Raw genomic sequence first — 13301 nt, forward strand, 5'->3', positions numbered from 1 at the left:
TTGTTTGCTTATAGAGAGGTCCCACAAAAAGGGGTTGGCTACAGCCCTTTTGAACTTTTGTTTGGGCATCTTGTAAGAGGACTCCTTTGTCTGGTGAAGGAAGGATGGGAGTTACCTCTCAAAGTTCCCAAACAGGACATTGTGGACTATGTACCTGGTCTCCGCTCCAGGATGGCTGAGTACATGAAAAAGGCATCCAAAAACCTTGAGGCCAGTCAGGAATTACAAAAAGCATGGCATGACCAAAAGGCTGTGCTGACTGTTTACCAGCCAGGGCAGAAAGTGTGGGTGTTGGAGCCAGTGGCCCCAGCAGCTCTCTAAGACAAGTGGAGTGGACCCCACACTATTGTTGAACAGAAGGGAGAAGTAACCTATTTGGTTGATCTTGGAACTCCCAGGAGCCCCCACAGGGTGCTTCATGTCAACAGACTGAAACCATATCTTGACAGGGCTGACATGGGCTTTCTCATGTCTACTGATAAAGGACAGGAGGAAGAGAGTGACCCTCTCCCAGACCTGCTCTCTCAGAACCCTGATGATGGATCAGTTGATGGTGTAGCCTTGGCAGGCAGCCTCACTAATCAGCAGCAGAGGGACTGTAGACAAGTTGTGCAGGCCTACAGACATATGTTTTCACTGACTCCAAGTAAGACTACCTGGTGCACTCATGAAGTGGACACTGGGGACAGTCTGCCTGTTAACCCCTTCACTGCGGGGCAGATTCCCCTGCTGTGCTGGGGGGCGGGGGACACGCACAGCGCCCCGGTGCTCATGATGAGCTTGAGCCACGGTTCTCGTGTGCTCATGACGAACTGAGCTCGTCATGACCAGGCCCGTTCCTTAGAACGCCCAGCACAGCAGGGGAATTAGCCTCGCGTGTGAGCGTTCTAACGGTCATGACGAGCTTTGCTCGTCATGAGCACATTAGAACCGTGGCTCATGACGAGCTCAGCTCGTCATGAGTATGGGAGGGGTTAAAAGTCAGATTTACAGGCAACCTGATCATGTCAGGGACTGTATCAGAACAGAGGTCCAAAAGATGTTGGAATTGGGAGTCATTGAGCCCTCAGAGAGCCCTTGGGCCAGTCCAGTAGTCCTGGTGCCTAAACCTCACACCCAAGATGGTAAAAGAGAGATGAGGTTTAGCGTGGATTACAGAGGTCTCAATGCTGTCACTAGGACAGGTGCCCATTCAATACCCAGGGCAGATGAACTCATAGACAGATTGGCATCTGCCAAGTTTTTGAGTACATTTGACCTGACAGCTGGCTTCTGGCAGATTAGACTATCTGATTCTGCAAACCCAAAGACAGCATTTTAAACCCCTGGTGGAAATTATCAATTTGTGGTAATGCCCTTTGGTCTGAAAAATGCACCTGCCACATTTCAAAGGTTAGTGAACCAAGTCCTCAAAGGCCTGGATGACTACTGTGCAGCTTATCTTGATGATATTGCTGTCTTTAGCTCCACCTGGGAAGATCACCTGATCCACCTGAAAAATGTTTTGGAGGCCCTGCAAAAGGCATGCCTAACTATCAAGGCTACCAAGTGCCAGACAGGGATGAGTCAGGTTGTATACCTGGGCCACCTTGTAGGTGGAGGTCAGGTTCAACCATTGGAGAGCAGGATCCAGACCATAAAGGACTGGACTGCTCCGACCACCCAGACACAGGTCAGAGCTTTCTTGGGCCTGACTGGGTACTACAGGAAATTTGTCAAGGGGTATGGTTCCATTGTGACACCCCTTAATGACTTAACTTCCAAGAAAATGCCAAAGAAAGTTCAGTGGACAGTAAGCTGTCAAAAGGCATTTGATGACCTAAAGTAGGCCATGTGCACTGCACCAATTCTGCAAAATCCAGAGTACTCCAAAGAATTCATTGTTCAAACAGATGCATCTGAGTTGGGGGTAGGGGCTGTGCTATCACAATGGAATAAAGATGGCCAAGACCAGCCAGTAGCTTTTATTAGCAGAAGGCTGACCCCTAGAGAGAAACGTTGGTCAGCTATTGAGAGGGAGGCCTTTGCTGTGGTTTGGGCACTGAAGAAGCTGAGGCCATACTTGTTTGGTACTCACTTCAAGATTCAGACTGACCATAAGCCCCTCTTGTGGCAAAATCAGACGATGGGTGAAAATCCCAAACTACTCAGGTGGTCCATTTCCCTACAGGGGATGGACTTTACAGTGGAACATAGACCCGGGACTGACCATGCAAATGCAGATGGACTATCCAGATATTTCCACTTAGAACATGAAGACTCAACTGGTCAAGGTTAGTTTAATGTCCCTGCGTTTGTGGCGGGGGGGGGTAGGAGAGTAGGGTCTGCTTTCTATGGTCACCCCCACTTTTTGCTGTGATTCTCTGTTTTTTTTTTACTTTAGACTGACTGTGGCCCTGTTAATCAGGACCACAGCCTAACTGTTCTCTCTCTAAATTGATATCATGTACTTTAGGTACATACCAGATTGGGTATTGTGTCACCTTTGTGAGTCCCTGTATAGTTTACCATAGGTACCCAGGGCATAGGTGCATCCAAGGCCTACCAGGGGCTGCAGCATGCATTATGCCACCCTTGGCTGGCCCTCCAAACTGACACCACAGGTCTGTTCACACAGCCTGGGTAAGGTGGTGTAATCACCCCTTACTTAGATATAGTATACCTATATCTACCTTATATATAAACACATAGTAACCCATAAGCCACTCCTATGGCAGGCCTTATCAATCCTGGAGGCAGAGTGCTTGGTTTTATGTGAGAGGGTGCCCTAGCATGAGCTGAGCCCCTCTGCAGCTTTCCGAACCATCTCCTTCTAGCTGTTCTATGATATAGCCATACCATATACTATTAAGTACATTATAATCCTTGCGGTTAATGCTAACTTTGGTTTGGCTTTATCGAAACATGTTGTGTAAGGTGTTAAACACTTTGGAATACTACCCCCCCCCGCCAGTTCTGTTGGGGGGTAGCATTCCACCCTTCTAGAGGGAAAAGACATGTATGTTACTGCTTTACCCCCTTAAAGTTAAATAGAGCCTCAGCATCACAAAATGGATGCTGCTGCCACAGACACGAGTCTGACCTCCTGCTGCTGGACGAAACTCCAGCAGAGGAGGCCTGGATAATAGGTTTCCTGTCCAAGGAGGTGCTAGCACCTCCCCAGACAGGCTTATGTGTATTGGGGCAGGGAGGGCTGCATTCAGTGAATGCATTTCAGACACTGCCTGGGGCACACAAGGTGCTCAATGCATAGCCAGGTTCAAACCAGTTGCTGGGGCACTCCAGCCCCGCTCTTACGTGAAACTAGACAAAGGGAAAGGGGTGTAAGCACCCCCTTCTCAGGTCCACGCATAGGAGGGACATTTCAGGTAGTCCAACCTCTAAACTTAGTATAAGTATAGGAGCTGTGTACCTAGGACTTTAGATTACCCTGGACAAATCTTTGAAACACATATCCTGGACCTTCGACGTTCCATTTCGACTGGAAGACAGAAGACATCTCCCTTGTGGTCAAGGAGTGACCAGCATGTGCAAACAGGCACCACCAGTAACTTGCCGGTCTGCTTTGTCGATGCTCCTGCCGGAACTTGAAGACTCTGCGACACAGGACATGGACTTCCAGACATCTCTGACCCTGCTCGACGATCCCAGCAAAGCTGAGACCCGTGGCGGACACGAGATACGTGGAACCGGAGCTCATCCTGCATTTTGCTAACTGCATCGACTCCCGAGGTTAACTCGCAGTAGTGCATTGGGGTATGAGAAGCCCTAGACCCGAGCACCATTTGCACTAAGCTCAGCCCTCCGCACTCCACGAGTGTCCCTTGAGGCCCGCTCTTGCATTTCAGCTCGACGTGTCATCCCGGTTCCTAGCCTCTTGGCTAGTGAGTCCCCCTGAAGACTTCCTTTGAATTCTAAATTTCTTTCCTGCTTGCTCCAGCTTCCCTGCAAAGGAGAAGCACCACAGACCTTGCTGGTCTGCACCGAAGCCAATCTTCATCTTCTGCGTGTATTGCGTTTGCCAAGGCTTGTTGGGTCCAATCCGGATACTGACACCACAGTCAACTCGATCCTTTGTGGGACAGCTCAAATCCAGCTCCTGGTTGTCGTCGACACCTCCTGGACCTCGTGGCTGCAGAGACAAGCTTCACCTCTTCACCTGAGATCACCGCAACATCGTCTGGTTCCTTCCTGGTTCCTTCCTGGTCACTGGCTAGTGACCCAGACTCTGTCCCCTCTGCTCTCAGGTTCTTCAGATCTTCGATCCACCCTTGGATCCACCCGGACACTCTTCCTCTGGTCGCCTGCAGCACTTCTTTGCAGATCTCCATTGAAAACGACGACGAAACCCGACACCAAAAGGCACATATGCACCCGACTTCCCTGGCTGAGGTAACACGAGTACTCCGGTGCTCCCGTGGGTCTTGACTCTCGAAGTATGCTAGTCTAAAGGGGTTTTGTCGTAGTCCATCCGGAAGTGCCCTTAAACAGTAACTTTGTAACTTCTACATTTCCCATAGAAAGTTAATGGTAACTCGCAGCTGTGTTTAGACACTGCACGCGTCTCCCGTGGGCCTCCTACTTCCTAAACTTTGGCTGTTGAGTGTAGCCCCAGCGATTCCCTAGGCCCTAGGCCTACTTTCTATTCCAGACGTGGTTCTTATACCATTATTTTAGTATATGGTTTGTGAGGCCCCTAGGGCAAAACGTATACTGTGCAACTTATCGTATGCTAATTAAGTAACTTGTACTGTGCTTTTACCTCTGACCTCAAAAAGAGTGCAGAGGGGTTGTGTTTAGAATAAACACATCTATATTTGATATATACCTTGTGTGGTGTCCTTTCATTTGGTATTCAAGGGATTATAATTGGTAAAACAACTAGCTTCACATGCTCTCTGAAGTCTCAGCCTATTGACTGCTGGTCCATGCTACCACTAGGATAGCTTCCTATAAGGTTTACTTTAGAACCACCATCAATAAGGGTCGATTAGACTGGTGCAAGGTGCCCACTAGAATAGTGGACATCATATGCCAGGCTAACTTCTCCCAGGTACACTCGGAGCCCAGGTGTGGACTAGACTGACACCCGAGTTACACCTGCAGCCGGACCTTTTAAAACTTCATGGGTTCTGAAAACCCATTTATTCACACAAGCTCCACTTTGAACAATTGAGTGTACGAGTTAGTGTTCATAGTTTATTAGTTCGTTAGCGCAAGGACACCCTAGGGTAATCACACACTTAACCAAAACTATTAGTTAATAAATAAACACAATCAGTAACGCATTGACCTATCCACATAAAACACGGTTCAGTGATCTGCGCGGTGCGCGCTCTTTGCAGCAGGCGCATTAACCCTCTGCACCACTTTTCCATAAGACAAACAACCCTGATCTCTCTCCAGCAGGAGCATTGATCGCCAGAGGTATCTTGACATTTTAATTGTTGCCTGAAAACTGCTGGACACACAAGGAACTCTGCAGCAGGTGTTTTTAAACCATAACTTATTTCTAGATACAGCGCCCCCTTAAACCAAGCAATGTGTGCAGCTGCACCGGTCTCACCGCTCTGTAGCCGGCCCCGGCTAGAAATAGATTCTCAGACATCCGAGTAAAGAATTCTTCAGTCCACGGAAAATGAACTATATTGCTCAAAAGATTCATCTTGTTTTTCGGGAAGGACACCCTAAAAACAACTTTGTTCAAGTTACCAACTGACTCTGCGACACAATGAATCATCATTTTCCAGTGCTGGGTTTTCAATAACAATCTGGTGCATTCTGGGAGCGGTAGTCGTGTTCATTTCAACTGAAACAACTGGACTACAGCGTCTGAGAGCAAGCCTTTCTAAATGCAACGCCTGGGACTGGAATACAGGGATCCTGCTGACATGGAGACATTTGGTACCCTTAGAGCTCCTTCAAAGTCGTAAAATGATTGCGGGTGGGGGATATTATCATTTCTGATCCTACATGACGTAATTGGAAACGTTGAGTTAAATCTGACCCCCTTTTTTTAACCTATTCCCAAATTAAAGTAATATTTAGAGAGGGCATTTTGCATTTTAAGATAGTCAACACTTCACTAAATCTGTGTGATCCTGGGCAAATCATTATTTTTCCCTGTGCATCTTTCAAAGCCATTAATAGCAGCGCTTAGAAATAGGCTGAATTCAAACTTTCAAACGCTACATGAAAATAGCTTTAGCATTTCGGTGACCCTGGACGTGCCTGGGACTCGGCTCGTGATGGGGGGGGGGGGGGGGGGGCACATAATACCCCCAATGAAAATGAACTGTAACAGTGGGCGCCCACCTAGCAGAGCCCTCCCGGGGCATCTGGGGGACAGGTGCAGCGCCTGAAGAATGTCCTAGCGCCGAGAAAGGCAGAGAGGGTGACACAGCGTCAAGACTCCGGCGCCAAGAGAGGCAGAGAGGGTGACACAGCGCCTAGACTCCGGCAGAGAGGGTGACACAGCGCCTAGACTCCGCAGAAAGGGTGACACAGCGCCTAGACTCCGCAGAAAGGGTGACACAGCGCCTAGACTCCGCAGAGAGGGTGACACAGCGCCTAGACTCCGCAGAGAGGGTGACACAGCGCCTAGAGAGGCAGAGAGGGTGACACAGCGCCTAGACTCCGCAGAGAGGGTGACACAGCGCCTAGACTCTGCAGAGAGGGTGACACAGCGCCTAGACTCCGCAGAGAGGGTAACACAGTGCCTAGACTCCGCTCTTACCATCTCGTTCTCCTCCCCTTGGTTGAGCAGGGCATGGCGGTGCTTCTCGGGGTCCCTCTCCATCCCGGGGGTGCCGCTGCCCTCTCCCCGCTGCCTGGGAGACGCCGGGCTCAGGATAGAAGTCTCTCCGCTCCTCCGCCGGGGTTAATGAGTGTCCTTTCCACGCCCCTGATCGCTTTTATTTTCCGAGCTCACACCGTCCGAATTAATGACAACTCCTGGCGCCTCCAACTCCTCCCAGACACAGGGCTTCTCCACTCCCTGTGTGCGCGTCTGGAGGTAGCCCTGGGCGCCCTTTATGTCCCTGTGACAGAACCCTGTGTGCGCCTGTAGACGAAGCCCTGTGTGTATCTGAGCCCTGTGAGCCTGTGGAGGGAGCCTTGGGTGCCCTGAGAGTGCCTGTAGACTTAGCCCTGTGCCTGTGGAGGGATCCCTGTGTGCGTCTATAAAGAGGGCATGTGCGTGCCTGTAGAGGGAGACCTGTGTTTACCTGAGCCCTGTGTGCTCCTCTGGAGTGAGCTCTATATGCACCTGTAGAGTGATCCTGTGCATGTCTGTGACAGCGCCCGGTGCATGTCCGAGGGAGCCATGTGTGTACCTGAGCCATGTGTGCCTGTGGAGGGTGCCCTGTGTGTGCCTGTAGATGGAGCCCTGTGTGCACCTGAGCCCTGTGTGCACCTGAGCACTGTGTGTGCCTGCGGAGGGAGCCCTGTGCATGTCTGAGGGAGCTCTGTGTGCACCTGAGCCCTGTGTGCGCCTGTGGAGCGAGTCCTGTGAGCACCTGAGGGAGCCCTGTGCGTACCTCAGGGAGCCCTGTGTGCGCCTGAGCCCTGTGTGCGCCTGCGGAGGAAGCCCTGTGCCTGCCTGAGGGAGCCTTCCTGTGAGCGTGCTGCAGGATCTCTGAGTGCCTGTGACAGAGCTCTGCTCTGTTAGTAGAGAGAGCCTGTATGGCTGTTGCAGGAGCCCTCTGCGTGACTGTGGAGGGGCCCTTTGGGAGCCCTATGTGTGCCTTTAGAGAGATACATGTGTATGGCCTGTGCACCCTGTATGTGCCTGTAGAGGGGACCCGGTGCGCCCGGTGGGTGCCTTTAGAGAGAGACCTGCATATGGCTGTTACAAAAACCCTGTGCTTGCCTGTGGAGGCAGCACTGGGTGCCCCGTATGTGCCCGTAGAGGGGACCGTGTGTGCCTGGTGTGTTCCTTTAGAGAGAGACTGTGTATGGGTGTTGCAGGAGCCCTGTGTGTGCCTGTGACATAGCTCTGTGCATGCCAGTGGAGGGAGCCTAGGGTGCCCTGTGTGTGCCTGTTGCAGGAGCCCTGGGCATGCCAGTGGAGGGAGCTCTGGGTGCCCTGTGTGTACCTGTTGCAGGAACCCTGGGCATGCCTCTGGAGGGAGCTTAGGGTGCCCTGTGTGTGCATGTTGCAGGAACCCTGGGCATGCCTGTGGAGGGAGCTCTGGGTGCACTGTGTGTGCCTGTTTCCGAAACCCTGGGCGTGCCTGTGGAGGGTGCCCTGTGTGTACGTGTTGCCGGAGCCCTGGGCGTGCCTGTGGAGGGAGCCCTAGGTGCCCTGTGTGTACCTGTTGCAGGAGGCTTGGTGTGCCTGTGGAGAGAGCCCTGGGTGTCCTGTGTGTGTCTATTGCAGGAGCACAGGATCTGCCTTTGGAGGAAGCCCTGGGCATCCTGTGAGGGCCTGTTGCAGGAGCCCTGGGCATGCCTGTGGAGGGAGCCCTGGCTGTCCTGTGTGTGCCTGTTGCAGGAGCCCTGGGCGTGCCTGTGGAGGGAGCCCTGGGCGCCCTGTGTGTGCCTGTTGCAGAAACCCTGGGCATGCCTGTGGAGGGAGCCCTGGGCGCCCTGTGTGTGCCTGTTGCAGGAACCCTGGGTGCATCTGGCAGGAGCCCTTTAGACAGGAGTAGAACTTATATCTGTAAATAAGCACAGGCAGCACAAGCCTAGAATCCCCAGAGTATATTCACAGGCCCAGATTGATCAAACCTCCACGCAACGCAGCAAGACACCGAGCTGCGCTGTGAAAGGGAGAGGGCAGGACTGCGCCATATTTAACATTCTATGGGGCAGATTTACAAGCCCCTCGCGACACTTTTGCACTGCCGTCGTGTCTCTTTTGTGACGCAGCCGCGATGTAAACAAAGCACCACGTTGCGACACATTTACAACGTGACGCATCTAGGGAGATGCATCACGTTGTAAAACCCTGCATCACAGTATACCTGCGTGAGGTATAATGTATGCAGGGTGGGCGTTCCCATGCAGGAAAGCCTCGTAAAAGTGACAGAGTGAAAAGATTTCACTGTGTCACTTCTATGACGCCACTGCGTCAAAACCTTACGCCTGCTTAAAGCAGGCGTAAAGAGTGACGCAGTACAATAAGTATAGGCCTCAACAAGCATTGCTGGAGTTGCATCATGCTAGCGACACGCCTTCAGCAATGTTTGACTTCTGGCCCAACAGATGCATCAGAATTACAGACCTGCTCATCACTACACTCGCCCGAGACCCTCCGCCAGAGCCCCCCGAGACAGACACAGCAGCCCACAACTTCAGACAATGGTTTTTAAAGCATGATGGATGGCGGAACCTTGAAACTAATGCACCTGATACAAAAATATGCCACTTATGTGAGAAAATTCCCCTTATTTTAACCCTTAGGTGGGGATCATGTGCACACTGATATGACACCCGCCAACACAATGCCAGTTCAGACAGAACTAAAACAAGAGTTAATCAAAAGCACAGGTGCACCATAAAACAAACAGTTTTTCAATAGTCACTTAGTAAATATAAATGTTCAGCAAGTCCGTTTTGTTTAAGATGATTTATTTTTCAACAAAGTGATAATAGAACAGCCGACGCGTTTCGTCCCAGCCGGGACTTCTTCAGGGCAATAGAAAATTCAATGTCCAGAATATGATGTCAAAACCAGAAAGTGATGTCGGAACCAGCTGTGTGGCAGACCGCTCTGTCAATCCCTATTTCCAATAAAAATGGTCAGTATCCATATGGATGTTCAAGAGATGGTTCAATCATGAAGGATCATGTATACACGGGTCTTGGTACCAAATACTATAAATATAGTATCCAAGTCTAGAGGATAAAATGATTAAACATCCAATTCTTCACGCGTAAATAAATATCCGGTGCACCAAATATTCGATGTGCACTATAATCTATGGATGACCAAGTGCCCCTTATAGTGGATATCCTGCCATCAAAAGAAGTATATTCGTGGTTCCACCTCCGTAGTTCTCGGAGAAGAAAAAGAAAGCAGGAAATAGCCGCCCAAACGAAAGGTCCCCTCAGTGTGTATAACGCCTGATGGTCATCCATCAGGCGTTATACACACTGAGGGGACCTTTCGTTTGGGCGGCTATTTCCCGCTTTCTTTTTCTTCTCCGAAAACTACGGAGGTGGAACCGCGAATATACTTCTTTTGATGGCAGGATATCCGCTATAAGGGGCACTTGGTCATCCATAGATTATAGTGCACATCGAATATTTGGTGCACCGGATATTTATTTACGCGTGAAGAATTGGATGTTTAATCATTTTATCCTCTAGACTTGGATACTATATTTATAGTATTTGGTACCAAGACCCGTGTATACATGATCCTTCATGATTGAACCATCTCTTGAACATCCATATGGATACTGACCATTTTTATTGGAAATAGGGATTGACAGAGCGGTCTGCCACACAGCTGGTTCCGACATCACTTTCTGGTTTTGACATCATATTCTGGACATTGAATTTTCTATTGCCCTGAAGAAGTCCCGGCTGGGACGAAACGCGTCGGCTGTTCTATTATCACTTTGTTGAAAAATAAATCATCTTAAACAAAACGGACTTGCTGAACATTTATATTTACTAAGTGACTATTGAAAAACTGTTTGTTTTATGGTGCACCTGTGCTTTTGATTAACTTCAGACAATGGATCGACGACTGCGCCAACACCATTGCCCCGGTCAGGAAACCCCCCAACAGGTGCACTAACACGAGAGCCATCTGGTTCAACACCGACCTCCAGAACTCCAAGCACACCAGCAGAAGACTCGCGAAGCAATGGCACAATGACCAGACACCAGACAACCACACAGCCCTCATGAATGCCAGACACAAACACCTCCAGCTCATCCGATCAGCCAAAAGAACCTCTTTCAAGGAATGCATCAACAACAACGCACACAACAGCAAAGAGCTCTTTAGCATTGGGAAAGAACTCGCCCCCCAGCTCCAATGACGTACCGCTGTCGCAAGAACTCTGCAACTCCCTGGCTACCTTCTTCCACCACAAGATTGCAGACATTCACAACAACTTCGACACCCAGGTACTGACGACTGAGGCTGACACCCCCGACTCAACACCCACCAAACACACCGACCTATTGCTCTCCTGGAGAAACATCAACGACGAAGACACCATCAAAATCATGAACACCATCCTCTCAGGCTTACCTCCCGACCCCCATATCTTCAACAAGGAAAGCGCAATCATCGCATCCCAACTCCGAAAAATCATCAACAGCTCCTTCAAGACCGCCACCTTCCCAGAGAGCTGGAAACACGCTGAGATCAACGCCCTCCTCAAGATACCCAAGGAGGACCCAAAGGACCTCAAGAACTTCTGACCCATTTCCCTACTCCCGTTCCTGGCAAAAGTCATGGAGAAGACCGCCAACAGACAACTGACCTACTTCCTGGAAGAGAACAATGTCCTGGACTCAATTCGGGTTGCGCAGCAACCACAGCACTGAAACCGCCCTCATCGCCTCAATGGACGAGATCAGAACCATACTAGACAAGGTCGAAACCGCGGCCCTCATCCTCCTGGATCTCTCAGCCGCCTTCGACACCGTCTGCCACCACACCCTGCGCACACGCCTCCACGACGGAGGGATCCGAGGCAAAACCCTGGACTGGATTACCTCCTTCCTTACCGGCAGAACCCAGAGAGTCCGCCTCCCCCCGTTCCGAAGCCACCCTGATCCCCTGCGGATGAGGTACCTGCACGCTGCACTGCGCTCTGCGCTCTAATTGCCGCGCTGTTACTTTTTAACTTACCTATTTGCTATTTGAGTTTTTATCAGTTGCTCTTTTCCCCTGCTTTTAACTGGGACTCATTTTCTCCCATTACTCGCACTTTAATCGGCATTACACCGCTGTTTAGCGGGTCCGGTTCCTGGGGTGGGGAACTTTTCGGCGCCATCTTAGAGTGGTGTGGACTGTCAGTGGGCGGCACTTGCGAGCGGTCTAGCACTCCGGATGATCAGAGGGACGCTTATTTAAAGCTCCCCTCAACTCGCAGCGGGATCACGCAGCGGGCGCGCCCTCGCTGCGCCTGAGTCGCACCAGAGTCCTGCCCGTCTGCGCTCGTCAGCGCTAAGGAAGTGCGGGTCTCGGCAGGACTCTATGCAGTAGTCTTTTCACCATGATTCCGCCTATTATCAGGTATCAAAGGGAGGATCTGCTGGCCATTCGGGGCCGGATTACTACCTGCGATCTTTCGCCTGTGGATCCGGTATGTGGCCCTTATCGTTGTATTTGTGGTGGCTGGGCATTAAACACTCCGTCCCTTATTCGATCGCTGGACTCGCCATCTCTGCATAAAAGAACGGTAGGATTGCGTGATCTGAACATTTGGAATCTGAATGTCAGATCACTGGTAAAGCACCATCAGGAGATATATGATCTCCTTAAAGATGAATCTCCTGATGTGCTTTTCATGACCGAAACCTGGTTGCAGGACTCGGACTCTTCCATACTTAACTTGGCCTTCCCCCCAGATTACTCTATCTTCACTCTTAATCGTGCTACTAGGGGGGGAGGAATTGCAATGGCCAATAAGCTGTGCTATCCTTGCGAGTGGAAGGCCTTAAAACTCACAGGATGTGAAAGTGCTCTTTTTAAGATTTCGTTCAGCCATCACTTTACTTTCTCTGGCTTACTAATATATCGCCCTCCGGGGTGCGATTCCGCTTTTAGGGCAGCGCTCCCGGATCTAATTAGCACGGAGGCATTAGGCTGCGCTAATTTTAATGTTCTCGGAGACCTCAATCTTCATTTTGACTGCCCGTCCTCGCCCCCCATTAGGAGCATTCTGGCTGATTTAGAGGCCTTGCAGCTCTTCCAGTTGGTTGTTTCCCCCACTCATAGAGACGGCCACATCCTTGACCCTTTTTTCACTAACTTAGAGGGAGTCAGGGCACTCTGTCCCACCCAGATGGTCTGGACAGACCATATGCTGGTGAAAATGTCATGCCCCGTATCTGAACCTTCTTTTATACCCCAGGACAGATTAGTTTTGAGACGATATTGGAACAAATTGAAATTGGAAGACTTTTACCATTTGTTGGAGGAGGCACCACTGGGCCCTTTCACTGATGTTGACCGCGGATATGATTCTTTTTGTGAGTTGATCTTCCAGGCCTTGGATTCTTTGATCCCCCTGGTATGGTCAAAGTGCCGTTTGAAAGAGCCCAGCCCTTGGTACGACAGCGCCTTAGCGTCTCTGAAAAGAGCCTGTAGACAGGCCGAGAGGCTTTGG

General features: G+C 50.5%; 1 protein-coding gene across 1 annotated transcript in view; it reads right to left on the reverse strand.

The window, feature by feature from the left end:
- Nucleotides 1-6965, reverse strand: part of LOC144792209 (putative cation-transporting ATPase 13A4) — a 325411-nt gene extending 318446 nt beyond the window's left edge. Inside the window, exon 1 of the mRNA XM_078667110.1 lies at nucleotides 6737-6965. Within this exon, the coding sequence (XP_078523236.1) occupies nucleotides 6737-6799 (63 nt within the window). The 5' untranslated portion in view covers nucleotides 6800-6965. The remainder of the gene's footprint in view (nucleotides 1-6736) is intronic.
- Nucleotides 6966-13301: the final 6336 nt, after the last annotated feature.

The sequence above is a fragment of the Lissotriton helveticus genome, chromosome 11 (assembly GCF_964261635.1).
Source record: "Lissotriton helveticus chromosome 11, aLisHel1.1, whole genome shotgun sequence".
Lineage (NCBI taxonomy): Eukaryota > Metazoa > Chordata > Amphibia > Caudata > Salamandridae > Lissotriton > Lissotriton helveticus.